This window comes from Didymosphaeria variabile (assembly GCF_027946475.1).
Source record: "Didymosphaeria variabile strain IMI 356815 chromosome Unknown scaffold_3, whole genome shotgun sequence".
In the NCBI taxonomy this organism is placed as follows: domain Eukaryota; kingdom Fungi; phylum Ascomycota; class Dothideomycetes; order Pleosporales; family Didymosphaeriaceae; genus Didymosphaeria; species Didymosphaeria variabile.
In genome coordinates this window covers 3,379,665-3,407,439 of record NW_026611622.1, presented here as the reverse complement: position 1 = coordinate 3,407,439, position 27,775 = coordinate 3,379,665, and the positions used below count along the sequence as shown (strand labels likewise).

At 53.5% G+C, this 27,775-nt stretch overlaps 10 protein-coding genes across 10 annotated transcripts; 5 read left to right on the top strand and 5 right to left on the bottom strand.

The window, feature by feature from the left end:
- Positions 1–1,579: 1,579 nt before the first annotated feature.
- N0V89_004446 (uncharacterized protein) lies at positions 1,580–2,467 on the top strand (the record flags this gene model as incomplete). Its single annotated transcript, XM_056213231.1, has 2 exons — positions 1,580–2,296; positions 2,348–2,467. 2 exons carry the CDS (start codon positions 1,580–1,582, stop codon positions 2,465–2,467), a joined length of 837 nt encoding a protein of 278 aa, XP_056073539.1.
- A 1,113-nt stretch (positions 2,468–3,580) lies between these two features.
- Positions 3,581–5,801, bottom strand: N0V89_004445 (uncharacterized protein; the record flags this gene model as incomplete). The annotated part of the gene is made up of 4 exons (XM_056213230.1): positions 3,581–3,953; positions 4,665–4,960; positions 5,016–5,707; positions 5,756–5,801. The coding sequence occupies 4 exons, from the start codon at positions 5,799–5,801 to the stop codon at positions 3,581–3,583; spliced, it is 1,407 nt and encodes a 468-aa protein (XP_056073538.1).
- A 751-nt stretch (positions 5,802–6,552) lies between these two features.
- CCT8 (T-complex protein 1 subunit theta) lies at positions 6,553–8,329 on the top strand (the record flags this gene model as incomplete). Its single annotated transcript, XM_056213229.1, has 3 exons — positions 6,553–6,611; positions 6,672–7,042; positions 7,098–8,329. 3 exons carry the CDS (start codon positions 6,553–6,555, stop codon positions 8,327–8,329), a joined length of 1,662 nt encoding a protein of 553 aa, XP_056073537.1.
- A 524-nt stretch (positions 8,330–8,853) lies between these two features.
- ISY1 (NineTeen Complex (NTC) component) lies at positions 8,854–9,615 on the bottom strand (the record flags this gene model as incomplete). The annotated part of the gene is made up of 1 exon (XM_056213228.1): positions 8,854–9,615. The coding sequence occupies one exon, from the start codon at positions 9,613–9,615 to the stop codon at positions 8,854–8,856; it is 762 nt and encodes a 253-aa protein (XP_056073536.1).
- Positions 9,616–11,076: 1,461 nt separating this feature from the next.
- On the bottom strand, positions 11,077–12,976 carry N0V89_004442 (uncharacterized protein; the record flags this gene model as incomplete). The annotated part of the gene is made up of 2 exons (XM_056213227.1): positions 11,077–11,166; positions 11,489–12,976. The coding sequence occupies 2 exons, from the start codon at positions 12,974–12,976 to the stop codon at positions 11,077–11,079; spliced, it is 1,578 nt and encodes a 525-aa protein (XP_056073535.1).
- A 692-nt stretch (positions 12,977–13,668) lies between these two features.
- N0V89_004441 (uncharacterized protein) lies at positions 13,669–16,467 on the bottom strand (the record flags this gene model as incomplete). The annotated part of the gene is made up of 1 exon (XM_056213226.1): positions 13,669–16,467. The coding sequence occupies one exon, from the start codon at positions 16,465–16,467 to the stop codon at positions 13,669–13,671; it is 2,799 nt and encodes a 932-aa protein (XP_056073534.1).
- Positions 16,468–17,638: 1,171 nt separating this feature from the next.
- On the top strand, positions 17,639–18,571 carry CWC24 (RNA-splicing factor; the record flags this gene model as incomplete). The annotated part of the gene is made up of 1 exon (XM_056213225.1): positions 17,639–18,571. The coding sequence occupies one exon, from the start codon at positions 17,639–17,641 to the stop codon at positions 18,569–18,571; it is 933 nt and encodes a 310-aa protein (XP_056073533.1).
- Positions 18,572–19,548: 977 nt separating this feature from the next.
- N0V89_004439 (uncharacterized protein) lies at positions 19,549–23,900 on the top strand (the record flags this gene model as incomplete). Its single annotated transcript, XM_056213224.1, has 4 exons — positions 19,549–21,325; positions 21,385–21,764; positions 21,844–22,456; positions 22,837–23,900. 4 exons carry the CDS (start codon positions 19,549–19,551, stop codon positions 23,898–23,900), a joined length of 3,834 nt encoding a protein of 1,277 aa, XP_056073532.1.
- Positions 23,901–24,126: 226 nt separating this feature from the next.
- On the bottom strand, positions 24,127–25,635 carry N0V89_004438 (uncharacterized protein; the record flags this gene model as incomplete). The annotated part of the gene is made up of 2 exons (XM_056213223.1): positions 24,127–25,378; positions 25,628–25,635. 2 exons carry the CDS (start codon positions 25,633–25,635, stop codon positions 24,127–24,129), a joined length of 1,260 nt encoding a protein of 419 aa, XP_056073531.1.
- Positions 25,636–26,485: 850 nt separating this feature from the next.
- Positions 26,486–27,220, top strand: N0V89_004437 (uncharacterized protein; the record flags this gene model as incomplete). The annotated part of the gene is made up of 1 exon (XM_056213222.1): positions 26,486–27,220. The coding sequence occupies one exon, from the start codon at positions 26,486–26,488 to the stop codon at positions 27,218–27,220; it is 735 nt and encodes a 244-aa protein (XP_056073530.1).
- Between the last annotated feature and the right edge of the window lie 555 nt (positions 27,221–27,775).

Genomic DNA, 27,775 nt, shown 5'->3' with positions numbered 1-27,775 from the left:
CGCTTCAAAATGACCACGACAGACCAGGCCACAATGGAGAACGATCCGCATGGGCCGCTGCACATAGGCTCTGCTTTTCTGTGAGAAGGCTCCGATGAGCCCGCATTCCACCGCACCTGCCTCAGCCACTTCGCGAGGTCCTCGCCGTACACCAGGTAAACTCTCCTATCGAATTCGTTAGGCTTGTTTTTTACGGTTTCATTCTGAGAAAGATAGCGAAAACGGTGCCCTCAGACATCCAAGGAAGGTTATGCGCTCATCGACTTCCAAGATGGGTTCAAGTGAAGCTAGCGTGGAAACTGCGAATGTGGAACATTTTTCATCACAGGGCGTAGGCAGTACTGAAGAGAGAGAGTGTACTTACAGCCACGTATAGGCCAGCTCGGAGGCGCTGGTAGGACTCTTGGTGTCCAATCCGGTGGGAAAGGTGAGTGTCGAACTGAAGAAAAACCATGCGCTAAATAGTCGGTGGATCTCGGTGACCAAATAGGTACCATTAGGCGATTGTCACGTGACTAAGCCGATGCTAGCTCCTAGCTCCGTCCTCGAGCTCACTGCAACCACATCATCAACACACCGGCTTCTGATGAATTCTCGGCACATATCACTCAACATTGGCCAGCGACATCTCCCAAGACCTACCATCAGTTGTTCCTGCGCCGATACACAATACAAAAGCCTTGATCCTGGATGGCGCAGGCTGAAGTCCGTACCAATGTTTCAACTCCGCCGCGGCTCGTAAAAGTACTACCCTCAGCGGCCGTAACCTCGTCTCCGCACCACTAACCACTATCTGCTTATGCTTAAATTTAAGATTGATCCACTTGCCCGGGGTTGGGGGTTCAATCCGGGGCTTGGCTTGCCACCTGACGATGGTGGGTTGTTTGAAGGCGGAAGCTGCCAAGCAGAGGCTGCCATGTTTAGGGGCTAGGGTCGGTTTGTCCGTGACAAGAGGTGGGATCACAATGGCCTTTCGAATCCTGTTCCGCTCGTTCATCGCACAACATCCGTGGGCACGCTTAGGATCTAAGCCGCTTTGCACCACATCAGCCCAGGTCACAATGACGGCCTCTCTTCGCAGAGCTTTTCGCTGTCAAACTCGGAAGATACTCTACTTTCTCGGTACATTTCTATGCACTCCGGGCGATATCCCAGCGTACATCTGGTTCTGATCTACTTGCAAAAGCGGACATTTACACACTCTTACTATTTTGGTAATTGCTACAGCGCTTGCTCGTGTCAGGCAATCCTACGAGATCTTGGCTTGCACTGCCCCTAGGTCTACCTATACGAGCATGACAGCCACGGATGGGCCCGTGACCGAATTAGTGTATGAGAATGTCTCCAGAGACACCAAACACGGCGTGGCCAAGCGTGACAGCGCCAAATGGTAGGCCTTCACCTTGCCTTCATTTCCGTTGCGGGCTGTGAGTTCCTCCAGCCTGATATACCATTTATAAAATGAAGGTAGTCCTCTCCATGACTATCTCATCATCGCCTTTCATTCTCCAGCTTCATTCCCTTCGTTTTCGTGATATTCAGATACCCCATTTCGTTCTTTCAAGTCGTTCATTTCGCCATGAAGCTTTCCACACTCGCTCTAGCCGCTCTGGCTCCTTTCGCTCTCGCAGCAGACTGCCAGAACGAAGACTTCGACCATGACCCCCTCAACATCTCCACCGCAACTGCCAAACGCGCCCTCAACTCCCTCCGCACAAGAGACCTCCAGCAGGTCGACATGTATTGGCACATCCTGGTGTCCAAGAACCCCGAAGGTGAGGACTGGGGCCCCTCAATCCAAAGCCAGGTCGACTTCCTCAATGCCCACTACGAGCCATGGGGTTACCACATGAATCTCAAGTTCACGACCTATGTGATTAGCGAGGAGTGGGCAAAGGACATCGATGTCGATAAGGAGAATAAGATGCGCTCTCTGCACCAAGGCGACTACCAGACGCTGAACATATACCTGGTCGAGGGTGCGGGCGGCGGCGTCTGTTCTCTACCCGACGGCTCTGGTAACCCCATCAGTCAAGATTTGCTTGATTTTGATGGCTGCTTTGTGCCGCTGGAGGTAGGCAGGAGCGCGACCAGCGGGACGTTGGCCCACGAGATCGGGCATTGGTTCGGTCTCTTGCACACCTTCCAGGGCGGATGCGACGGCGATGGTGACTACTGCGACGATACAGCGCCGCAGAATGAGGCTAGCCATGGCGCTCTGGCTGTCCCTGGAGACTTGGGTAGCTGTCCTGCTCAGGATCAGTGTGGCAAGGGTCCCGCTAATGTGAAGAACTTCGTAAGTTTGCCATCACGGTATAAAGGTTGTCAATGGCTAACACACAAGCAGATGGACTACACCGACTGCAGCCAGGAATTCACTCCCTGCCAAGGCGGACGTATGAACGTAGCCTGGTCACAATATCGTGTGGGCAGAGCCTTAGCTGAAGGCGTGCAGGTGAAATGGTAGAAGAGCCTCCTTGGCCCCGGTTTTCCGGGCAGAACCGCGGTGTTTCGTTTCAGCTTCTCGTATTATTCTTGTCGCATGTTTTAGCTTGGCTGCCTGCATGGTAAAATGATTGGGGGCTAGACGTCTGCGCGTTTCACTTCGGGGTGTAGCTGCAGGCCATAGCCACTTTCGATATGTTATACCACATTTGCTGCATAGCGATGGCGTTTTTGGACTTTTACTATGTGTGACCTTGGTAGTTTCCGAATTGAGAGTATCGACAATGAAGGCCTCATCCAATATAAATATAGTTTAACACGGCTTCACAGCCTGGGAAGTTGATAAGACTACCTTGCAAAGCACTTCACGCAGATAGTTCTTTTATTGATGGAAATAGTGCAGACGCCAGTCGCCACCCTCCGACCCCTCCGACCCTCCACTACCCTCCCCAACCCCTTAATGGCCCAGCCCACGAGCGTGGCTTCGGCCCACATACGGATTCGGTTTCCTCAACATCCGGCTGCAAGACGATGTGGGTCGTCTGCAGGTCCTCGACCGCTCCTCCAACTCTCGGATAGACGTTACGCCCACGTCTGGCGCGCTTGTTGTGAATCTTGGGAATTGATGAGGAGGTGGAGTAGGGGTAGACGTGTGCCAAATTCGCTGAGAGTGATTAGATGGAAGAGTTAGGGGGAGGTAATAGTGTGCCGTATTCCTTTACGGCGAGCCTGACTACCGCTTGTGTCCTTGAGAAGGGTAGAAAGGAAGGTGTGGGAGAGATAAAAAATTATAGCCCAGTTACCGTGGGAGATTGGATGCAGGGAAGGCACAGAGGGATACGATTGGGAAAGGGAAGGAGATCCCCTCCCCAAAGACATAAGTTAGCTCAAATAAATAACCTGAAGTATAGATCATGACTGCGTAGTTAGAGAAAGAGACAAATAAATGAAAGCGGGAACTACTTTAATGCATTGCTCCATACGCAGGCATTGACTAGAGCTCCACGACAATCTTCTCGAAACTAACCCCCTTCATCTGCCTTTCCATCGCTTCCTCACACTTCTCCAAACCCCTCCCCACAACCACAGCATCCGGCTTTGCCTTCAGTACCACCTTCTCTAACACATCACTAACCTACCGCCCCCGCACTGCCTCCCCTATATCCCTATCCCTCGACGGAGTGTTGTCCGCCCAGAGAAGCTCCCCCTGCGCATCCTCTAGAATCCCCGGCGGATTAGGCTGCACGCCTGACAACCGCCCGCCTAGCGCCTTGTAAACAAGCGTCCATCCAGCCGCAGAGTCTGCCGTGGAAATACCATCCGCTACACCAAGATACTCGATGCCTTTCAGCGCGGAAAGAATGCCATCTGTGACGCTGGGGGGGTTGTAGTTGAATACCGCATGTACGCCAAGTGCCTTCACTTTATCTATGTTTTTCGCGCTGCACACGGTGACGACGTTGACACCAGATGCTACTGCTAGCTGTACGGCGACTGCGCCGACGGAACTAGCGCTGCCCCAGACGAGGACGGATTTTTCACTGTCTTTAGGGGTGGAGGGATAAGGATAGGGTAGACAGATGGTCTTCTTGTTATAGAGGACGTTGGCGGCCGTTGATATGGCTAGGGGGAAGCACTGAAGCGTCTGTGTAGGAAAGAGAGTGAGGTATCTTCTGCATGAGCAGACCATTCGTCACTGAATAGAGTTAAAAGGCGCCATTGGAGAGGTTGTTGGTGAGAAGGGAGTAGTGACGACTGGTTAGGTCGAGTAAGTATACCAGTCGACAACTGGCGAAGGGAGCCGGCCGTGTGCATACCTCTCGTCCGACGCCTTATTGTTGGGGTGCCAGCCACGTGCCTTGCTTCCAACAATGCTCAACAAGGTAACTTGATGGTAGCGTCGATAGACTCGGGTTCAAGCGACGGGGCGAGGCTAGAGCGGAGAGGGCCTTTGGGATGGTGCTCACGTGGTGGGGGATGGCAACAGGCCTGTGACTTTGTAGCTTCAAAGGACGGAAAAGAGGGGGTTGCTGTTTTGGTGATGGTTGATGAATGGTATCGACACAGAAAGAGACGCGAACGATGAATACAGAGGGTCGAGCTCGGGTTTGGACAATGCATTGCTATGCGAGACAGATTGACAAAACAAACCAGATACTGTACAGTTTTCTACAAGAACTTTACCTAATTTACAACCCGTCTATCGCGAGCTGGATTACCGCTCAGCCAGCATGTTCTTGATCGAGCGCCAGTAATCTTGCTCCACCTCCTTCTGAATCTCTTCCTTCGCCAGCCATTTGAAGTCTTTCAAGCCAAGTTGGTTTTCCTTAAGGTTCGCTTGTCCGGCCATGATCCGGATCTTCATGAAGAAGGTCTTGAGGCCGAGCTCGTTCAGACCCGCGTCTGTCTTGAGCGACTTGGTGTAGTCTTGCTGGTAGTGGCCGATGGGAACGTTGCCCACAACCCAGGTGTTCATGTTCACGCCTGCCGAGTACTCGAGAACGCGGTGTGCGGCCTGTAAATCATTAGCTTGGTTGATGTGAAGATGTGAAAAGTGTGACGACGCATACCTCTTTCAGCGTCTCCTTCTGTAGCCTGTCCTGCGGGAACATCCATCGCCCCTCCTTGTCCTTTACAAGCAGATACAGCGTTCTCTGTAGCGCACGGTTCAAACTCTTGAAATCGTTTTTCTTGTCGGCCTCGGTGATTCTTGACATGGGTCGCTCAACTGCCTCGTGCTCGACCTTCTTCTGCGTGACAGCACTGCTCGTAGTCTCACTTGACCCTGGCGGTTGGTCCTCGGCACCAGTCGTCTCAGCATCTTCCAGTAGCCTCTCCACCTGCCAGTTGAAGTCGCTCTCCTTCGCGCCGACGAGCACTTCATCGTTCCATGCCTCCTCGCCGTAACCCTTGTATCGACCAATGTCCCTAGCGGGTGTTAACCGCTGCTTTATCTTCCGCTTCCATTCTCGATCCGCGGGTGTTCGATCCTTGTAGTAGAAATATCTTGTGAAGGGCAATGCTGAACGCTCGTTGAGACGACGTTGGTAGAGAAAGAAAGCGGATTCGAAGGGGTGAAGGTCGCGTGTGATCTGGGGAGGGCGAGAGAGGACGACACCGGCATTAACACCGTATGCGGTTTGTGGAGATGTTTGGGCGACGGGAGGGATGTGCTGAGCGACCTGGTCCTCGGTCTGAACAGCGGCTGCGGATGCGTAGTTGCGGGAGAGCGTGTCTCTACATGAGCGGCATATTGGCTTGCCTGTTTCCATCAGCAACAGCTTCCTAAAGCCTCAATTGAGATGCATACCTGCTTTGGCGGCAAGGCGCCTTGTCGTCTGGTGTCCGGCGTTCATCTGGGCATGACCGTGTCGCGTTGTAGAATGCGCTGCTGGCCATGCCATCTCGAAAAGTTTCGGGACGGAGGTGCATTGGGCTTAGCGCGGATCACTTAGTCAGCGGCATCACTCTATTTTCTTCTGAGCCGAGCGTGAGACGCTCTCTTCTTCAATCTCATGGCACCTATCCTTATCCCCAGTATACTCTACAGAAATGAGATGTTGGTCATTTACCGGTGCCTAGAACAACTGAACAGTCTTTTTCGCTAGCCGTACCTTCAAATTTGTTCAAGGTGTACAGCTAGATAGATCCTGCTCACATTCAAATCAGCGTTTTGACGCGCGCCTTGCTTTGGGATAATCTGCCTGCATCAGGCATATTGCGTGTTAATCGTTCTCGTATGGATTAATCACGCTATTGAAAGCATTCTTTATGCCCGTATGCATTGTCACAGTCTCAGCAGTGAATGTGTATGTAGTTGACAGTGCGGGATAAGAGGTTGACGAGACGTGCCTGTGCACACTCGAGCTCGTGCGATATAATCAACAGGATCTCGCCGAAGTTACAGTCGAGCCGAACGCGGTCAAATTGCCAGCATTATCTAGAAATCGACGCTATGCAACTGCCCGCCGTTCGAGTTCTGTCTTTGTATAGATCGGCGAAAGTCCGCGCCGACGCCAAGACCAATTTTTGAGAAACAGAACGCGTCCCGCGAAGCTCCCAGGCACCACACCGCAACCCCTCAGATACCCCTCTACACACCCCAAAATGTCCCTCTCAATACCAAACGCTCCGAACGCCGGGCTCTTCAAGCAGGGCTACCAGAAGTATACCTCTCCAATACCCCTCACCTGTCTTGCATACACAGCTAATCACCCCCACAACAGCTACGATGCCGAAGATGGAGCAGTCATCCGCAACATTGACGCATGCCGGACTATCGCCCAGACCGTTCAGACCTCGCTCGGACCCTATGGCCGCAACAAGATTGTCATAAATCACCTGCAAAAGATGATATTAACGAACGATGCGGCGACAATACTGCGGGAGCTCGAGGTCGTGCACCCTGCGGCGAAATTGCTCGTCATGGCGTCACAGCAGCAGGAGGCGGAGATGGGCGATGCGACAAACATGGTCATCGTCTTGGCCGGCGAGCTGTTGAAGAAGGCGGAGGAGTTGATACGGATGGGTCTGAAGACCAGCGACATTGTACTAGGATATGAGAAGGCACAAAATGCTGCACTACAGGTTCTGGAAGGTATGGCAATCACGTTGAGCGCACACATTGGGATCAAGCTAATTCGGGTTTTTAGAGCTTGTATGCGACAAGGTTGACGACATCCGTTCACAGGAAGAACTTAGCAAGGCAATCCGCACGGTCGTCGCAGCTAAACAATCTGGTAGTGAAGACTTCCTCGCAGACCTCGTCGCCGAGGGCGTCCTCGCAGTCCTCCCCAAGAACCCTGTCAACTTCAACGTGGACAACATTCGGGTGGTAAAGATTATGGGAGGCAGCTTGGAGCAGAGCAAGGTCGTCAAGGGCATGGTTTTTGCTCGGGAACCCGAAGGCAACATCAAGAAGGCCACTAAGGCGAAGGTCGGCGTCTTCTCATGCCCCATCGATATCTCTCAGACGGAGACCAAGGGCACGGTGCTACTACACAATGCGAAGGAGATGCTGGATTTCACAAAAGGCGAGGAGCAACAGATCGAGCAAATCGTCAAGGAGCTGCACGACTCTGGTGTCCGTGTCGTAGTAGCAGGCTCCACAGTTGGCGAGCTCGCCGCGCACTACCTCAACCGCTACAACATCCTTGTCATCAAGGTCCTCTCCAAATTCGAGCTCCGCCGCCTCTGCCGCGTCGTCGGCGCCACACCGCTCGCCCGCCTCGGCGCCCCTATGCCCGACGAAATGGGATCGGTCGACATCGTAGAGACCCTCGAAATCGGCGGCGACCGCGTGACCGTCTTCAGACAAGAGAACGAACAGACCCGGACAGCCACCCTCGTCCTCCGTGGCGCAACCCAGAACCACCTCGACGACGTTGAGCGCGCCATCGACGATGGTGTTAATGTAGTCAAGGCAATCACCCGCGACGCGCGCCTCGTCCCCGGCGCCGGTGCAACCGAAATGCAGCTCATCGAGCGCATCAAGTCGCTCGCGGACCGCACCCCAGGTCTTAGCCAGTACAGCATCCGCAAGTATGCCGAGGCCTTCGAAGTCATCCCGCGCACGCTCGCAGAATCCGCCGGCCTCGACGCCACCGAGGTCCTCGCCCGCCTGTACGTCGCACACGCCGCGCAAAAGAAGAACGATGAGTGGACCGTCGGGGTGGACATTGAGAACGATGACGGCACCGGCACGCTGGACGCAAAGGACGAGGGTATTTTGGATCTGTGGGTCAGCAAGAGCTGGGCTATCCGGTTGGCGACGGAGTCTGCGAGGACGGTATTGAGTGTCGATCAGATTATTGTAGCGAGACAGGCAGGTGGGCCTAAGATGCCCGGTAAGGCGCAGCAAGGGAACTGGGATAATGACGATTAGATGGAGGAGTAAGAACAGCTGTGGTATGTGTATGATGATAACCTGAATACCATGAGTCGATGGCCACGATCGTCGCGATGAAAGAAAGACTCGTTGCACGCTGAAGCAACATTTGGGATTGAGCTGTTCAAATGAGACCAAAGCAAATCGTTGACAGTGCTTTCGAGAGCCAATGTGAGCGTAGAGGTTGAACCGTGAGAAGTCATAGGCACATAATCGAAGACAAATAATATTCAAGTCCTTTACATTCATGCTACGATCTTACAAAGGAGAAGTAGCTCCGGTTTGGAAGACGGCCTGCCTGCTAAACGACGCCACACTGGGGCGTCTACTATATATGTTTCGCCGTTGCGCTATATTTATACAGAGTGAAAGTCGTCGAACCCTCTCCAACCCATGTAAGAATGAAAGGGTATCAGTCTGTTCAACTTTTGGTCCCTTCGTGTGGGAATGCAGTAAACCCCCTGAGAACTCCGGATAGTCGTCGAAAATGCAGATAATTTGACCGGTTCAAGTGTCGTCGTTCAACCCAGCTTCTCCAATAACTTCCTCTTCCGGCGCTCGATAAGCTCGTCATTGACCTCTTCGAGCGTAGGCACACTCCACCGCGCACCATCTCCCGCGTCGCCAGGCAGATCCTCCCACGGCTTCAGCTCCCTTCCTGGCTTTGCATCGATGTCATCGGGCAGCGCTAAAAAGTCATCCCACGCCTCCTTCTCCTTCGCCCTCTCATACGCCAACAACGTCCCATCCTCCTCATCTAAATTATACCCATAGTACCCCGCGTCCACCCTCTGCCTCAGCTCGCTCCTCTTCTCCCTGTTTTTCGCGGCACCCTCGTCGTCCTCCGGCCTTTGCTGCCTCTCGAAGAGCTCTTTCACACCAGGCAGCTCCCTTGCTCTTCCGAAATAGCGATACCCCTTCCCGCCGCCAGGTACTTCTCTCCCCTCCTCATCCAGCACCCGACCCCCGCGCATATAATTCGGCCCGCCCATATTCCGTATCTGGCTTTCCCACATGTGCTTCTCGCGCATCAACTTATTAATCTCATCGTTCAAGTCGCGAATCTGGTAGTCTGATAGTGCAGGGTCCTGGATCTTTGTCACTTTGCGACTAATTTCCTTGAGGACTTGTCCGCGCCATTTCTCACAGACTGGAATCGAGGTCACGCCTGTGATGAGCTTGGGGCGCCGCGTGCGCGAGATGTCGATTATGCCTGCTTCGGCGGCTTGCGCTGCGCGGAAGCGGAAGAGCATCGAGTGCGCTTTTTCGCTGTTGCGGGCCATGATTGCGGTGGGTTTGGAGAGTTCGGGCTAGATGTATTTCGTGGTGGTTTACGATTCGTGTCTTGGATTGCGCGATCAGGTCGTTCGGCGTGTGGTGCGTGGTAGAGAAGTATCGCGTTCGCTCCGTCGGGGATGTACGTCGTGCTATTGCCCTCCCCAGCAAGCCAACCTCTTCCCTGTTCCGCCCTTTCCCTATTGTAATGTGTGAACACAGAGTCGCTGCCCGCAGTCGCCGAATGAGAAGCAGTTTACCGAGAAGGCAAGGAAATATGCGCCGGTGTGGACGGTGACAGTAGGTTGATGTGAGGATCGTGTGGTGACGACGCGTTGAAGTCGGTTGGGCGAAAGTTCGACAAGCGCGCAGGGCGGTCAGTTGGGGCAGAAACGGCTGGTGTTTGTTTGACCCTGCGCGCATGCGCCTTCGAATAGCGCTTTACCAGATTGGGTGCCTATGTTCATGCGATGCGCTACACGTCATCTGCTCTAGATTGCGATAATGATGTGGCTGTCGTCCATAACCCCTGAGTAAGGCACGCTTATTAGGTTACGATTCTCCATAGACTGAGAGCCCATGGGGAATGGCGGTACAAGACTGCTCTATGGGCCGAGTCTGATAAATTGTAGTCGGGATCACAAAGTGTGTGCACGGTATCAAGCAGTCGATATAATGACTTCCGTGCAACGTTGGTTCGTCTGCATCCACTGAAGCCAGCTTCACTTTCACTGCTTGCAACAAAACGTGTTTGCAATTTAGATCTTTCTTTCTCGTTCACCTCGACCCCTATTCTGACAATCGTATCTTTCACAGCAGTCACCACTTCCGCCCTCCGAAAAAACATTACCAAATCTCCCTCTCCCCTTACACCTCCCAAAAACAATACATGAAAACAAGTAAACGACAGACACGAAGCGAACCAAACGCTAGAAAGGAAAAGATTAATGACAGGCTTGCCAGTAGACTAAAAAAGAGTAGAGCAAAACAGACACGATGTAAGAGAATCATCAGTCATGCTTCTTCGCCGCAAAGGGCAAGGCAAAAGCGGAAGACCAGTTCCATCCCCATTCTACCCTCTGAGCCCAGCTCCGGACAACCGAACGCCAGTTCCAGAAGAACAGACTCTGGAATTCCTACTTCCACTGCCGGGAGCCTCGAAATCGAAGCCACACGAGGAGACAGCACCCTAAAACCGAGAGCTGAAGAGATAACGACAAAGGAGACCGGGGCGCAAAATGCTTCTGGTTTGGGTTTGTAGTGACTATAGGAAATAATTGACTGTCAGTCAACAGGTATAACTGGTACGGCGCTGCCAAGGAACAAATACGTTGCAAGAGATGCTTCTTAGGGAAAATAGAGGTGATCGGCGAGGAGTCTTAACCCGCGGAGGAGTGCTGCGCTTCCAGCTCCGTTTGGTGACGTATTTGCTCGTTTCGCGATTCGGTACGCGACTGAGAACGGGGAGCTCACGGAACTGATAAACGAGGGTCTGGAATGGAAGCTGCCATGGCGGCCTTTGACGGTGTGAGTGTGGAGTGATCCAAGATGATGTTTACCTATAGTTATGTAAGCAAGCAAGTCTTTTCTAAATGAAGTAATTAACTTACCATCGCAACAAGCTCTCACGTCCACCAAGCGGTCTGCAGCACGCTCATTTGACTCAACCAGTTCTCGGCTAAGGTCTGCAGCCGAATTGGACGGCTCCTCGTATGTAGCAGCTTCTTGTGCACTTCCCCTGCTGTACCTGCTCGAGAACGAGCCCCGCATTGCCGAGCTAGAGCGAAGCATAGTACTAAATCGTCCGACGACTGAACTCTGCCCGGGTTCCGTTGATGCAGGTCGTTGACTTGAAACATGTGACTGCCTGAGCGTCGGTACCTCAGCATGGTAGGGAGAGGAAGTGCGTCGAGTGTCGTAGGTAGCATAAGAAGCCCGCGAGCGACCAGTTTGACGGGAGGAACTCCTATATCCTCCATTGAACTCGCTCTGTATCTCGTTAGGTTCCGAAGGTTGACCTTCGTCACCATCGTCGGTTCGCTTGAGCAGGTAGAGAAGGGCGTTGAACCATGTCTCGTGGCGCTGGCTGGTAGTGGCAGTGAACTTGATAGTCCGACCGGGTGAGACGACTACCAGACTCTTGATATGAAGGCCTGGAGGTAGAGGATTATCGTCAGAAACTTCATGTACCTCCCGAATAGCCACACTCTTTGCTTTGAGCTGCGCTCTTCCAGCAGTTTGCGGGTCATGTTCGCTCCAGTACAGGGTACGCGTGTACGGATGCACCCAGAAGAAGCGGCGATGACGAGTCTCGGACATGGTTTCGCGCCCTGTCTTTCGCGTGTACTTCCAGAGGAACTCGCCACACATGGTCTGCGTAATGGCCTGGATCATGCGTGGGTCTGTCATGCTGGGGTCTAAACCGGTCTGGCTAAAGGTCATGTTGGCGGGAATATTGAATCGGTGATCAATCTCAGAGCTGAACGAGGACATCGAAGATCGACGCGTGACTGGCGACGTAGCGCCGCTCCGGGTTTGCGAAGGGTGTCTGGGACGAGGTGTAGTACCACCGGCTCTGGGACTCGCAGCAATGGCTTTCGTCCTGATTGACGGAGTCGAGGGCCGGTTCCTGTAAGCCGAGGCTGGCATTACTGGCGGACCCATAGCGCCCGGTGCACTTGGGGTAGTGGGTGTTAACAGTGGTGGTGGCGATTTCAGAGCAGCTGCGGCAATGACTTCCTTATGATCTGGTGGAAGAGGTGGGGGAGTACCAGTACGCGAGCGCATGCTAGAAGAACTGCCCGGACGTCGGGGAGCGCGACCAACTTCATTAGAGTTGCGCCTTCCAGGCGATGCAGGAGGAGACATATTTTTCTCTACACCAGCCCCTGCAATGGTACCAGAGTGTCGCTGGCTTCGGGCGAGGAGGAGCCTATCGATTTGCTCCGCAGATACCATTGTCTGTGTTCCTTCATCGGAAGTTACACCCTTGGAATGCTTGGGGAAGGGGTAGCCATCCTCAACGCTACGATCCCTTTGAACGTTCGATGAGATCTGGCCTAATGGCACGCGTCCGTCTTTGCTAACTGGACGCTGTGCTTGGGCATCTTCGGTCTGTGCTCCAGACGAAGAGGTGATCATTGGGATGGGGATCTTTCGGTGGGCTGTCTGTGGTCTCGAAGGAACGTCTGGCTCCGTTTCCAGCGCAACGATAGCAGAGACCGATATCGTAGGAAGCACGCGGTTTGCGGTTGAAGGCCGACTCGGACTTGGGAGAAACTCTGGCAACGTCGGCGACTCTGGCTGTGTGTTGTGCAGGATAGTGACATCAGAGAACCGATGCTCGGGGTAAAAAAGGTGCACGTGCATTCACAGGTTCTGTGTGCTGGGCAGCTATCGATCCAACGCCCCACGGTAGGCGTCCAGGCTCGTGAGGTACAGTTGTCTGGTGGGTCACGGGGGACAGTTGTGGGAGAGCTGCCTGCGGCAGTTGCACAGGCTCAGTAGCTACAGACGAGTGTTGAGACAGTGTCGAGGCGGCGGCGGCCGAAGGCTCCGTAGTTTGACGTGACATTGTCGAAAACTGAAAGGGTGTTGATTCCGGTGCTGCTGGCTCCGTATGTTGTTGGAACAGAGAAGAGATGCTTGACGGCGGTGGTGTTTCAGCAGTTGGCACCGTAGCTTGATGCGCAACAGGTGCGAATTGTAATGCTGTAGGACGGGGGATATCCTGGGGTTCTGTGGCTTGAGCAGCAACCATTGACAGCTGCGAAGGTGCAGGTCGCGCCGACTCTACTGGGACTGTGCCTTGCGAGAACAATCCAGACATTTTCATTTGAGGCAATTGTGGGGCCTCTGCTGGATGAGAGTTTTGGCTCGATAGCGAAGACAAGCTCAGCGGATTTTGTCTTTCCTCCACCGCATGCACCTCCCTTGAACTGGTCTCATGGCTTTCTAGGGGTTCTGTCGGTTCTGTCGCTTGCGTAGAAGTGGATGAGACGAAAGATGACAATGCGTACGATCCGCTTGGGGAGCGAGACTCAACCGGCTCCGTTGCTTGTCTAGCAATAGACGACACACCGAAAACCGGGGGGAACTGTTCGTGTGACAACAGGTGACACTGGGTCGGTGCCCTGAACCGCGAACGATGACATATTGAGCGATGGCGGTAAAGGAGACTCTGGAACAGTTCCTTGGCTTGACACATTAGACATGTGGAGCGAGGGAGGAGGAATGGATTGCGGAGAAGTATCTTGTGCTGAAACAGTAGACACGTGCAACGCAGGCGGAGCGTTATGCTGAGGGGTAGTGTTCTGTTCGGATAGCATAGACAGCTGTAACGATGCGATAGACGTCTCGCGCGGCTCTGTTCCCTGTGCAACCATATGTGACATGCCTAAGGATTGAGCAGGGATCGTCAGCGGCGTCGTGCCTTGAGTGGCAAGCGTAGACAAGGCAAATGATGACAAAGGTGCCAACTGTGGTACGGTGCCCTGAGTAGCGTAGGATGACATCGCAAGTGATGGGGTCGGCGTTGACCGCGGCTCTGTGCCTTGGGTTGCAAGCCCTGACATACTGAACGACGGCAGAAGCGCGCTCAGGGGCTCGGTGTGCTGCGCTGATATGGAGGAAGCATTGCTAGCTTTAAACGGTCGAGGTGGTGTCCACGGTTCCGTCATCATGCCAGAATCGACCATTGGCGGTCTGGATAGTATGACGGACTGCAGTGGCGAACTGCGCAGCGTGGACTTTCTGAAGGCTTCTGGAGAAGACTCTGGCGACAGTACACTGGATCGATTCGGCGTGCCCTCCACAATACTGCCATCATCACTTTCTCCTCCACTCATGTTTTCCAGCTCGGCGAACAAGCTCTTGCCCTGGACCGGCGTGCTATTGTTGCTCTGAACGAAACTCGAAGGTGAGTCCCTCACTGCAGGAGACGAGTCCAGGAACATTTCCTGACTTGCTCGTGGCGTGGATCTGCGATACGCACCGGAGCGAGACTTGACCCTGGAGCGGAAGTTTTGAGGCTGCACAGGCGTCCTCATCTCCTTATCGTCCCATTCGTCACCAGAAGTAGAAGCCGTGCTTTCGTATGAGTCGCGGTGTGACATTGCCAGCGAAGACGGTCGTTGTCGTATCGTACCCGTAGTCGATGGTCCAGCCTCAGTCTCTGTCAGATCGTCGCTGCTATCGCCATCCAGGGTCTCCGCTCCAGTCTGGAAAGCATCGGTTTCCGTAGTGGTTCCATCGCGCTCATTGGCGGTCTCGAATGCAGCATCAGAGGTCTCGTTGGCAGTCTCGAAGCCCTCGTTAGCACTGGTCTCTGCAGCAGAACTGAAGCCTCCCCAAGCACCGGGCACAGCTTCAACTGATCGAGGTGCTCTGCTTGGCGTGGCAGGTACACCATCTTGCTCTTCCCACTCATCGTCATCTATGACAATCTCTTGGCTTCCGTGTCGGAGAGCTCCGAGGCGATCCGGTCTTGGGGGCTTCTTGAAGACGTCCTTGTCGTTCTTCCTACGCTTGCTAGCACTTCCGGGACCGTTCAAGGTGTTGCGGTTGGACTCAAGCTCATCACGAGCATCCTGAAGCATGCGCTTGAGCTCGATCTTCTCCGTCTTTTCTCGGTGGATGTTATTTTTGAGCTGTTGAATCATACGATGAGCGTGGTTGAGAGAGTGCTTGAGGGTTTCAGACTCAAGTTGACCATGGCGAGGCGTAGGCTTGATTGGGGACGGAGGAGGCGAGTGTTCAGGTGTTATTGTATTACCACCATCTGGATTCTCGTCCGGAGAGGTATCTTCGGCAGAACCTTGCTCTTCCGCGCGCAGGCGGTGCTGGACAGCCCGCGCAAGTTCATGGTTTTGAGTAGCCAACTCCTCCATTTTGCGCTGAAGAGCTCCGCGTTCCGTTTCTCCCATGCTAACATTTCGCCGCAGGCCTGACAATTCGGTCTCGTGTTGTTTAAATTTCAGCGCATGGTCATCAGTGGCTTTAGAGTATAAGTGCTTCAACTCTTCAAACTCCCGCTCGAGGGTTGCCTTCTCGGACCTGGCGAGATTGAGAGTGTGACTCAAGCGCTGCTCTCTGTCCGCAGCTGCTTTGGTCTGCGTCTCAAAGTCGCGCAATTGGGTCTCCAAGTTCCAGTTGACATCCTTGAGCCTAGATTCACTCTCGTCAAGAGTGCGCATGCGTTGCGATAGTCCCTCCACCTCAATCTCCAGTTGTGACCTGTCCAGGTTGGCGGCCTTGAGAGCCTCATCTTTCTCGAGCAGGACGGATTGCAGGTCTTTCAGTTGCGCGAGAAGCGAGGTGGAAATTTCCGTAGCCAGAGCAATATCATTAATTCGGCTCGGTTGTTGATTTCTCTGCTTTCGAGACGGAACGCTGACCTTTGTCGGAGATTGGTGTCCTTCACTAGTGAATTCCGAAGCACCTGCAGTCGCGTTCGTTTCTCCACTTGGCACCCTGGACTTTGGCAGAAATGCGCGGGCAGTCTCCCTGCCAACCTCATTGAACTCCTTTTCCAGCTCGACGAGCTTCGAACGTAGCTCGGGACCAATATCACTGGCCTGCTTTTGCTCTGCTACTTCCCTCAGTCTGTCTTCCAACTCCTTCCTCTGTTGAAGAAGCGCATTGCCCAGATGTGACGTTTCTTGTAGCCTGCGTGTGGTTTCGGCGAGGTGGGCCTGTAGCGCCCGCTCGGCTTGCGCAGGTGAACCGCCCACGTACAGCGATGACTTGTCGAATGCGGCATATCTATGCCTCTGGGCGTCGTGCGAGCTCGTAACGAAGGGATCCGCGCCGTTGGGGTCCTCCACGGCAAAGGCGCCTGGAGGTGGATTCGCTGTTGCCATTAGTAGTCCTGGAAGTCCTGCGCTTAGTGGCCCATCGCCCGAAGTGCTGATGGCCACTCAACTGGGGAGCGGGGATCTCGCAAGAAGGCTTGTCCGGGCAGCGAAGGTAACTAGGACTGGGTCCAGACGAAGCGGAGACGGGAAGCGATTGAAAATGCTACTGCCGTCGCAGTGCCACCGGCGAAGTGAAGCGTGTGGGTAAAGGTGAAAGAGTGTATGTCGGTCTGATTGCTTGGCCAGGTGCGACGCGCAGGGCAGGGGCAGCCGACACCGCGGTTGCTGGAGGAGCACTGGAACGCGTCGCTGTCACACAAGGGTCGACAACTGTATCGCGTCCCCCGCAGCGCTTAGAGAGGCAAAGAGAGAAAGGAACGGCGAGGGCAAGGCAACGGCAGAGCAGCGGCAGAATCAGCGCGGAACGGGTGTTGTTTTGCATGGACGAGATGAGCGTCTGTGCGCGACTTGCAAGGTCCGCCAGCTCCACCAAAACAGCCCGCCGACGCAGCATCAATTGGCTGTCGGCCGTTTCCTTGCGCCTTCGATCGCTGAGCTATCCGTGGGGTGCTACGCCATAGGCCTCTTCAAGGCGCTTGGGAGGGAGAGATTCCTCCAGCGCTGCTATTATTGGTTTGACGCGATCAACAACAACGTGTATACACGGACTAGTTTGATGACTCCACTACACGCGACCACAATAAACACCATCCTTGAAAGGGGCCGCCAGCAGTCCATCCTGGTCGACATGTCCGCAACCCGAACGACATCATTGTTTGTCTGTCTGCCCGCAGTTGCCCGAGCCGAAACACGTCAACACCTTTGACAGGTGCCGCCCAACATGGGCATGGTCTAGCAAGATGTTGCGTGGTTGAGACATCACGTGTCTGTCGACATCTTGATCAAATACCAGAGGGGACTCAGATAGGTAAAACCCACAGTCCCGGCAGCTCGCAAGCATACCGCTCAAGCTACATGCAACCCCGCTCGACAGTCGACAAGTGATTATCAACCATGGGACGGCAGATCGGCGGTGGTGAAAGCGGCGACGCCACATTTAGTCATGAGCATGAGCGTGGATCTGTCAGCCACAGGCGTGGCTCGAGCTTTCCATATGCGCCGACCACCTCGACAACTGCATTTAGGTGTACGACTCCTCCCCAAGACTCACCACACCATGGCAGACACAGAGGTACCCGTTGTCAAGTTCAAGAAGCGAGGTGCAAAAGCAGCACCCCGAAAAGCTGCGCCGCCGCCACCACGATCCGACTCGGATTCTTCAGGTTCAGATGATGAAGGCGAAGACGGTCGCGTCGTAAAGAGGCGGAAGGTCAACGACTATGCGCTAAAGGCTTCCACCGCAGACCGTCCGCTCAAGACAGCGATCGAAGGCACAACAAAGTACGAAGCCAACCGCGCCGCCGTGATAGAAGCCAACGACGACGCCACCAAAGCGTCCAACTGGTACGAGAACGACAACGCAAACGATGCGCTCAGCTCAAAGAATCTGCTCGGAAGCACGCGCTCGCTTTCAAGACCACAGTCTTTGGTTGAGAAGGATCCCAATGCGCCGGAGCGTAAGGTTGGGCCGCAAAAGTCGTCATCAAATGTACGCACAATCACCATGGTGGACTATACACCAGATGTGTGCAAGGATTATAAGCAGACCGGCTTCTGCGGTTTTGGAGATGGCTGCAAGTTTCTACACGCTCGTGAAGATTATGCGGCAGGTTGGAAGCTGGACAAGGAATGGGAAACGTCAAACAAGGGCAAGAAGCCAGGTGGTACTGTTGTCGCGTCGGCAAATCGCGACGGGAAGAAAGACGAGGATGGCATTGACCTGTCAATGCTGGAAAAGATACCATTCGCATGCATCATCTGCAAGCAACCGTACAAGAACCCTATCATCACAAAGTGTGGGCACTATTTCTGCGAAGCATGCGCTTTGAAGCGGTATCGCAAGGATCCTACGTGCGCAAACTGTAGCGCAAAGACGTACGGCGTATTTAACGGAGCGAAGAACCTGCAAAAATTGCTCGCTAAAAAGAAGGAATGGGAGGACAAGAAGAAGGCTGAGGCAGAAGCGGAAGCAGCGGAGAAGGGTGATTGAATTGCTTGGACTGGAGCGCGCTCATAACGCACTATCAAGTAGTATCACTGCGAACCTCGACAACATGATGGAGATACACATACCCCCTCATCTAGCTCTGCGCCCATCAAGGACATTGCAGACATCGAAAGGTTGGTCTGTTGGCACGAGGTGCCTCGAAGGCACAAAGATTCAATGGGTCCAGAGAAAGCCTTTGGAGTAGCTAGCAATGATATGACGACGGCAGACTCGGGCCGCGAATGAACGCAGTTGACAATATACTTTGACCTACTACAAGCCGTTTGGTGACGTTAACATGCACTCACTCTCCACAAAAAACGTAACAGGTAAAACACGTCTCGTGACCCTGGCCTATGCGATGGAGGCTGAATGTAACCAAATCTTGGATTAACATCATAGATGGTGAGTAGCGATTTCGAAGGTCTCGGGCTTCAAGCTCGTCACGCGATTTCGCATTGTTTTGTTTGGGACGCGTTAACGTCATCCGCACCACGACTCATGGCATCGGCTCCAACTCCACGTTCCCTCCATGGATCAGGTCTACGAGACGCCCTCGTTCCGTTCATCGGCTGCATTTCAACCGTGTTCCATTCCTAAGTGCGCATCTTCATCAATTGACGTACCGGAATTTGTGGCCTTTCAATCAATGTTCTTGTGCTGCCCCGCTCCGGCTAGATCAAATCGTCCTTCTGGTTTTTGGACACGGCGAGAACTCAACAATACGCGTGGACCACAGTTCGGCTAAACCCTATATCGCATCACCTTTGCGTGCTAACATCGAATCTTCAATCCACCTAGAGTAATGTGCATCACGTTCTAATAGTATCGGTTTGGGTGGCATCTAGCTCGCTATGGCTGATCCTGCTGTCTGCCGGGCGCGTCTGCTCTCGGACTTGTCTGGGCAGACTCTATGCGACAAGGAAGCAACATCCCTGGATGGTCGTCTTTGCGCTTTTCACTCCCGACAATGTCAGGCCATGTACCGCGGCTACAAGAAGCGCAACCTGGAGCTCGACGCACTTACCGAGAACCAGCCGCCTTACCTCGCCAACACCAAGACATCGATTGTAGTGCAAGATTTCAAGGACGTCGAAGATGAAGCCACTCTCCAACAACTTCACGAGTATCTGTTTAAGAAGTATGTCTTGCTCGACAGAGTCATCAAAGCTCGTAAGCTTCACCATAGCCACTTCTACGCTGTGGACATGGACTACGGCCACGAAAAGTACCTGACGAAGCTTCTCAATGACAAGCACGTGATGGCAAGAGCTTTGGAACGCCTTGGTAAACGCGGTGCAGAGGTTGTGCACAGAAAGAAAGAGTGGCTCGGTTGGGTCAGGATTCGCCAAGAGGAAGAAGAAAGCCAGCGTGAGAACGAGAGCAAAAAGGTCAAGCTCGAAGCTCTGCTCTTCAAACGCCACGAGAAGGATCTCCAGCGTCAGCAACGGGAGATCGCTGCCAAAGAGGACAAGAAACGTGAAGAGGAGTATCTACATGGCGCATTCGAGCAACGTCTATCTGAAATGTCTGAAGAGGAGCAAGATGACTGGGACCCAGTTCAGGATATTTTCGGCTACGAACGCGCTAACTACGTCGACCTGATCAAACTCTTCCTAATGCTTCAAGATCATAGTACCTCGACTGCGCCGAAGGAGGATGGTGACCTCACTGCTGCAGCTGGACCCAGCACGTCCGAGCCTGAAAAGGAGAAGCCTCTTTCTAAGAGCGCGAAGAAAAGAGCCAGGAAGGCCAATGCGGAACAGAAGAAACTTGAGGACCCCACTAAACCATCATCTGACGAGAAGGGGCCCAAAACCATTGAGATGGAGACCAGATCTCAGATGCGAGATAGGCTGCGTAAGCCTGTCAGGTATGAGCGACCCATGGGATTCTACACACCCTCGCCTAGTGGACCCACCGGTATACACGCCGAAACAAAGCCTATTCCCGAGGATGAGCTTGAAATTTTACTGGAAGAGGTCGTTGAGGTCAAGCATTTGCTCTTTTGTCGGCTCCTACTGTCTCACGCAACTCTACTGCCGATCGCACTTCGATCGGATAGCATTGAGGATTTCCTGGTCGATGACGATGTGACTCGAGAACATTTGCGTGATCTGTGCCTGAAGCTTGAGCGTCCAGGCCTGCAGGATGTTCGAGATGCTTGTGCTGATTTTGTACGTGGAGAAGACAGAACATCAGAAGAGCACGACGCAGTCAGACCGGAGGACGATGACGACAATCAGAAAGACAACATTCCAGATAAATATGCTCTCAGATTCCGCGACAAATCCCGTCTCCCAGAGAAGTACCAGACGAAGCGCGAAAAGGCTGCCAGGATTGCTAAGCAAGAGCAGAAAATTTGGGGTCAAGAAGGAAAAGACGCCATAGTGGAGTTTGACGATGACGTGGATGAAACCGGTTATGAACGCAAACGAACGCGCATCAAAGTGTGCGGTCGCTACATGTACAATTATCCATCCGAGAAGGCCCTTGGCCGCGGTGGATGGTACCACTTCTCCGTCATCGCGAAGGACTCCAGTTTGTACGATGCAATTGAGCTCTGTCGCAATTGGAATGAGTTCTTTGAACTCAACATCCTTGCTATACATCATTACTTTCCGGCGCCTAAGTGGACTAGGTTCGTGGGCGACATTATGCGCCAACAGCTGCTACAGCTTGGTTTTATCCCGTACTTTGTGAGTGACCACGCGGAAAAAGTGACCCATTACTTCCAGACTGGCTCTCGTGGAATGGGTATGTACATCCTCAATCGACACTTCGGAACGTTGCTGACCTGCCCTTTCTCTTCAAAGCCCGTCGTTCTCATCAGTTCACCGAGATGAGAAACTTCATCTGCGGAAATATCAAAAGAGATGATGCTGTCAGCCGCCGCTTCATTCAGTACCTATCCATGGAGACATGGGAGATACGCGCTCTGGTCCGTGACCGAAAGACAGGCAAAATCCTTGTTCGACCTCCAGAAGAGGAATTTTGGCTCCTCCGCGAGAAGGCTGGTTGGGGTCGCGCTAGTAAGAACGAATTTGAGACCATCATCGAAATTGGTGCCGAATTCTTTGAGACCGTGGAAGACTCCAGGAAGTGGCATTTCGGCTTTGAAGAGTACTACGATGTCTACGTCTGGGATGCAGACCCTGGAAAACCCTACTTTGCACTGCAGCGCAGACTTGAAGAGGTAAGTACTATATATCTTGTTGTGCAGTTTGCCCTAGTCACTTGGATGGCGTGCAAGTACTTGATGCTAACTTCCATAGCTTCTGGCTCGAGCCATCCGCGTCAAGGACGTAAAGGACATGTTCAAGATCTGCGCTCCAATCTTTGAATCAATTACAATCGAGAAGGACACCTCGAGGGTGCGCTCGATCAAATCCGGGGAAGAGGTCGAGACCATGTGGGATTTCCTGAGAGCCAACGCGCATGCGTTTCAGTACAATCCTGGCAATGAGAATCCGCAGACCATGAATGAAGGGATCGACCAGACATTCGTCTACACTGAGGCGGATGAAATCGAAGATTCCATTCTATTTCCTGAAGAGGGTACCGGTGAGATGAAGGACAACGTGTTCCGAGCGAATCCGAGCTTATTGGAGATGTTCGAGAAGAAGCCCACGATCGACCTTCGACGCTTTGCGAGGGACCTCGACTCTGATGAGGAGCTATCGGAAGACGACACCCTGGGTAGTGACGACGGTTCTGACGTCGACGCCGTGGATGACGATGGTGATGAAGACTGGGAGACCGATGAGGATGAAATGGACGAAGACTCTGACGGTGACTTCGATTACTCTTTTGCAAACACAGGGGATGTGGAGACTGCGATGGAAATCTTGGAGGACCAATTCAGGTCCAAGACAATCTACGCAAGAGGTACGTTACCAAGTCGTGAATTTAGCGGTTTCCAACCCAAGCAGAGATGTTTGATAACTCATCCAATGAACGCTGCACGCTGCTAATGTCGCTCAACCATGTGGGCGAACCCGACTATTTCCTCTCTATTTTCAAGAGCCCCGCGTCTGCTTATCATATACCGTCCCCTATCAGGAATCATCCACCGGATCTTATGGCGACCATGCGCTTGAGTATGAGGCGAGTCAAAGAATATCATTCTGATGACGATGCCATGGAAGCGGATTTCATGGGGATGTTGGACCGTGAGAAATCAAAGGTGATACAGCCGCTCGGTCAATGGTAACACTTTACCCCCACTGACATATAATCCAAGGTATTCAAACATAGTTGGCATCAAGGCGACCTATCGCACAACGCTATGAGGAAGGAGATCCATTGGCGATTCATGGCTTCCGTTATGGACGACATCGTTATGACCAGTCTCAATCGCGGACCTTTCGAACTCTGCAAGTTCATGGAAATGGCACCTCTATTCGCGCAGGAACGAAGAATTGTCGACGACGCTTTCAACGCTTACGCTGCAATCGCGCTTTTCTTCGACACCCAAGCCTTTCTCAACTCGGAGAAGGGCCAAATGTTCAAAGACTCCAACCTCATCGACCAAGTCGAACGCGCAAAGTACGTCCCCGACCGCCGCACCCACAAATCCAACAAAACAATGCCCAAATCTTTCTGGGAAGGATGGGACCGCCTCCGCCGCGACAACAACCGCGAGGTAAACGACAACACCTACGATATCGTGCCCCTCGAGTGGCGCAAAGCCATGCGTCCCGCTATAATCCGTCTCTTCAAAGCTGGCATCATTCAAAACTCTTACGCCGATGGCGCCGACGGCTTTGCAACCGCTGGCGCTGAGCCAGGACACCCACTAGATCTCTACATCGATTGGCGCATGAACATGCCCCGCGCACAGGTCCTCTCGCACCTCGTTGACCCCACGCCCTTTGACCGCGCATACCTCCTCGACAAAGCACGCAAGTTCAAGGAAAACCACCATTCAGCGTGCTTTTCCGCACTCCGCATGTGGTCCGCACCGCACTTCTACCCGCTCATGCTCGGCATCGATAAGCGCAAAATGGTCGCCTTCCTTGACGACCGCGAGCGCCTCTGGGAATTCAAGTTCATCCCCAAGGACATGCCGTATAGCGAGTGGAGTGTCCATCAGCAACTGAGTTTAAGGCTGGAACCGTGGCGTAAGATGCTGAGGAATGAGAAGGTAATTGTGGCCAGGGATTTGATCTTGGTGATGGGGGAGGATAGGGGGGAGTGTAGGCGGTTGAGTGAGGGGGTTACCTGGGCGGTTACGACGAAGCCTTGGAGGTTGGAGATTGACTTCTGGAGGAGCTTTGTGGGAGTCGATCTGAAATTTCTCGAGGACTTGGATGAGAAGTGGTTGGAATGAGGGGAATGGGCAGGGCTTTAGTGTTGTTGATCTCAATTGTGAATGGAGTCGGATCTCTCAAGATTTTTTAGATATGCAAGTATGAAGTCTGCGATTAGCTTCCATTTACGTATGCATAAATCCATACTAAGGTCGTTCATGATATCGTATTCCTCATTCACAACTTACACAGTGCAATATCGGCACTAGAATCCGCACGATCAAGCCCGTTGTTTATCCCATCCACCTAATACTCCTTAATATGAATCTGCTTCACCTGATTCACGACCCTATCCAACAAACTCACCAGCTCGTCCGCCACGAACCCCGGCTTATCAACCTGCACAAAATGCCCGCTCCCCACCGCCACAATCGGCCCAATCGCCTTCCCCTCATCCGTAATACGCGTTAACCCCTCGTTATACCGCTGCCACACAGGATTCACATATGTCATTGTGAGAAGTTTGGGCACCTTCAATGCCCCCTGCTCCGTTTGGTCGGCGAACGTTTCCCAGTCATGACCCACGACCGTCATGTAAGGTCCTTCGCTATGATATCCTTCTAGCTTTGGGGAGTCAGCGTGAGGCAGGAGAGTGGCGAGGTTGCGTCGGCTGAGGCCTTCGCGGCTGGGCACATCCGGGTGAAACATTTTCGCCATGTTAATCCTCGCGCTCCTTACATCCTCCTTCTTCGTCCCAGGAGGTAAGATGTTGCTATCGAAAGTCGGGGCGTCGGGGTCGGGCCATATCGACACGAAATCCGTGTTCGCAATCACGCTGTCTAGGAAGAGGAGGCCTAGCACTGTGCCAGGGTAGGTTTGCGCGAAGAGACGTGCGAGCGCGCACCCGATGCTGTTGCATACGAATATTAGGCAGGGGAATTCAGTGGGGTTCGAAATGTCGAGGTGTTCTTTCCAGATTTGGAGGGTGAATTGGCGGAGACTATGGACGACGCTCTGTACATCGTGGCCATGGGAGGGTCCTTCTTGGGAGGGGTCGTCGGGATCGCGGTCGCTATCTCCCTGGCCATAACGATCGTAGGTCAGGAGTGCTGGATAGGGGAGCCGGTTTGTTATTCTCTTTTCGAGAAATTTTTGCAGAGAGGCGTCCCAGGAGGCGCGGGGCTGGACCATGCCGTTGAGAAAGACGACGAGAGATTTGGAGAAGGGGTTGGGACGGTGAGGTCTCGAGGCGGAGGCGGGGTAGTACGTGTAGGCTATCTTTGCTCCTGGTTTGCCATCTAGTATGCAGGATGATATCTCTGGGTCTGGAAAGGGGGGCAAGTCTTCCTCTGAGGACTGAAGTGACGGGTTGTCGTCATGTGGCGCTAAGTGATGAGTTAATGGTTTCCGGCTCATCGATGCTTCTAGAGTCCCCAGCTCTTTCACAATGGATTGTTTTCGTGTCATGAAATGTTTTGCAACTTGTGTGATCTGGTATTGCTTGGATCGAAAGGCGTGGGAGAAGTCTGTGGTGGGCGTTGAATTATCCAAATGCAGACTAGGCAAGCAAGCGTGATGCAGTGACGCGCAGCGGAAGAACTCGGGAGTCTCCAGAACGTACAGCAGAGTAGATTAGTGTTACAGAGACTATAGAAAGGAGGAAGTGGAACGTTGCTCGCGCCACCCCCTGCGCCGTTGTTTGCGCCAGTATATGTGTGGTTGTGATGCTGTTGTATTGCATGCCCCTCATGAGGCTTGACCCCGCGACCAAGAAAGCTTGAGCGCGGGGGCCGATCCTTTGGTACACTCCGTCATGGCCAATAGTGGCCAGGCGTTTATCAGGCATCCTTCAGGCATGCCACTTTGGAGGTGAAACCTAATGTTGATGTTATGCGGAGAGACATTCTTAGCCTCTCTTTGTTGGTCAACGTGGGCGATGGGTAGATCCGTGGGTACCAAGATACAGCGTACAGAGGTTGGGCTTGATGAAACAGGTCGTCGATTGGAGGCTATAGCGCTTCGACGATCAGTCAGTACAAGACGACTTCCGATGTTTACCTCTGCAAACGCTGAGTCTGGACTATCCCATTCCTGGGGCTGGTCCGTTCACGACGTGCCAAGGTTCGCAAACAGACCGGGGTGCATGCAGCCCTCGAGGCACAACGTTTCCATGCTCGCAAGCACAACAACTTGCCGAGTGCCATTCACAAGCAGCGGGGGAGCAAGCGCTCCCATAAGCCAAGATGCGACCGGACGCCCACGTGTGATGGCGCTGTCGTGGCATGTCAAAACACCCAGATCCAGACATGCAAGCGATCAGCGACCATCAGGCACAATATGCAGGCCGCTCGATGACGTTGCACCCGTGGGGAAGGCTGCTTCCAGTTCACTCCCCATACTGACATGCCCGCTAACAGCGCCCGCTCGACCTGGAGAAGCCTCCACAGCGACACCCCAACAAGCGCGCAGCATTAATCTCCGCCCGCCCTCGATCCGACGTCAACTGCCGCTCGCTGTCGACTCACGATCGCGCCCGATACATTCGCCTGCATCGCGATCGCGCTCCCGCACGTCACCCCAATCACGGTAACCCGCACCGTAGTAGCTCTCCGCACGCATAAGATCCCTCCTAGTGCCGGGTAGTGCGATAGCCAGCCGTCATACGATGGTACATTACGTCTCTCGCAGCAGTCAGACCGACATCCAAGGCCTCTGCAAAGACCCGGCGCCTCGTCCGCAGGCGCTCATTTCACCTCAAGCCGCCACAGGCACACCTACACCACCGGACGACATGGCCCTTGATAAGTCGCAGTTCCCCGTGCCAGACGCTCCCCAAAAGTCATACCCACCAACGGGCGACTACAACACAACCAACATGCAGCCCAGCATGCTCCTCAAGCGCAAAGCGCGGCCCGTCCTGAAGGCCCGCATCTCCATACCCGGTCCAGCCATATTCGACGAGAACCCTCGATCACCACCACCCACCGAGGCTGTAATGTCGCCTCTCCCCGCCGCGAACAAACTCCACGCCGGCCACACACCCATACTACCACGCGCTCTCTCGCCCCTCCCACCTTCCGAAGGCCCTTCCTCCCCCGGCGAAGAGTACCTGAGCGGCCCGCTCACGCTACCTCCACAGCCAGGCGACGGCGCAGACGACACCATATCGCTGCACGTGTTGGATCAGGAGCTGGAGAAGCTACGGATTGCGCAGGAACGCTCAAGCTCCCGTAGTGATTCTGCGGAGCCGGAGGGAGAGGTTAGGCATGAGGACGACGCTATGCCGCTTAGCCGGCGGACGTCGAAAGAAAGCCGCAAGACGCCTCCCGATGAGGTTATTGATGGCGTATTACTCAAGAAGCAGAGGATGAACATGGGCGCGCCCTTGGGGCAGGCTTAGAGAGGTGCGAGTAAGGGATGCGATCGCGTGTTGAATATATGTTGCAAGTTGATGCAATTTGGTGGCGAGTCAGTCTGAGAGCGCGGCGCTGTTTGGAAATAGAGAACATCGACGCGGAGAGTTTCGTAAACGACATGGATATTTACATGGCATAACTTCGGGTTGCGACGGCGTTTATATTGTGGTAATAGTTGTTTTGGATGCCAAAAGTTCGGCTATGAAGGTTACAGGGAAAGGATGATACCCGCATCCCCGTTTAGATAGGTAGGCTAGAGAGAAGGCTTGAAGGGCTGTTCCCCTTCGTTTCCGACGGCACACTGAGTGCTCGCTCGCTCTACGAAATCCAGTTTTGTAACGTGCGCTATCGCGTCATTTCGGACTGCCAACGTATGATCATTTCCTCTTCCGCTCTCATCAGCTATATACATACACTACACACCCGTACCTGCAAGAAACATGCTAACGCATAGGTCAGAAAGCCACCCAGCAATTCATGAAAGCGCAATACAGCACATGAACCGCCCAGTAACATACTGTTTTCTTCGCTCTAACGCC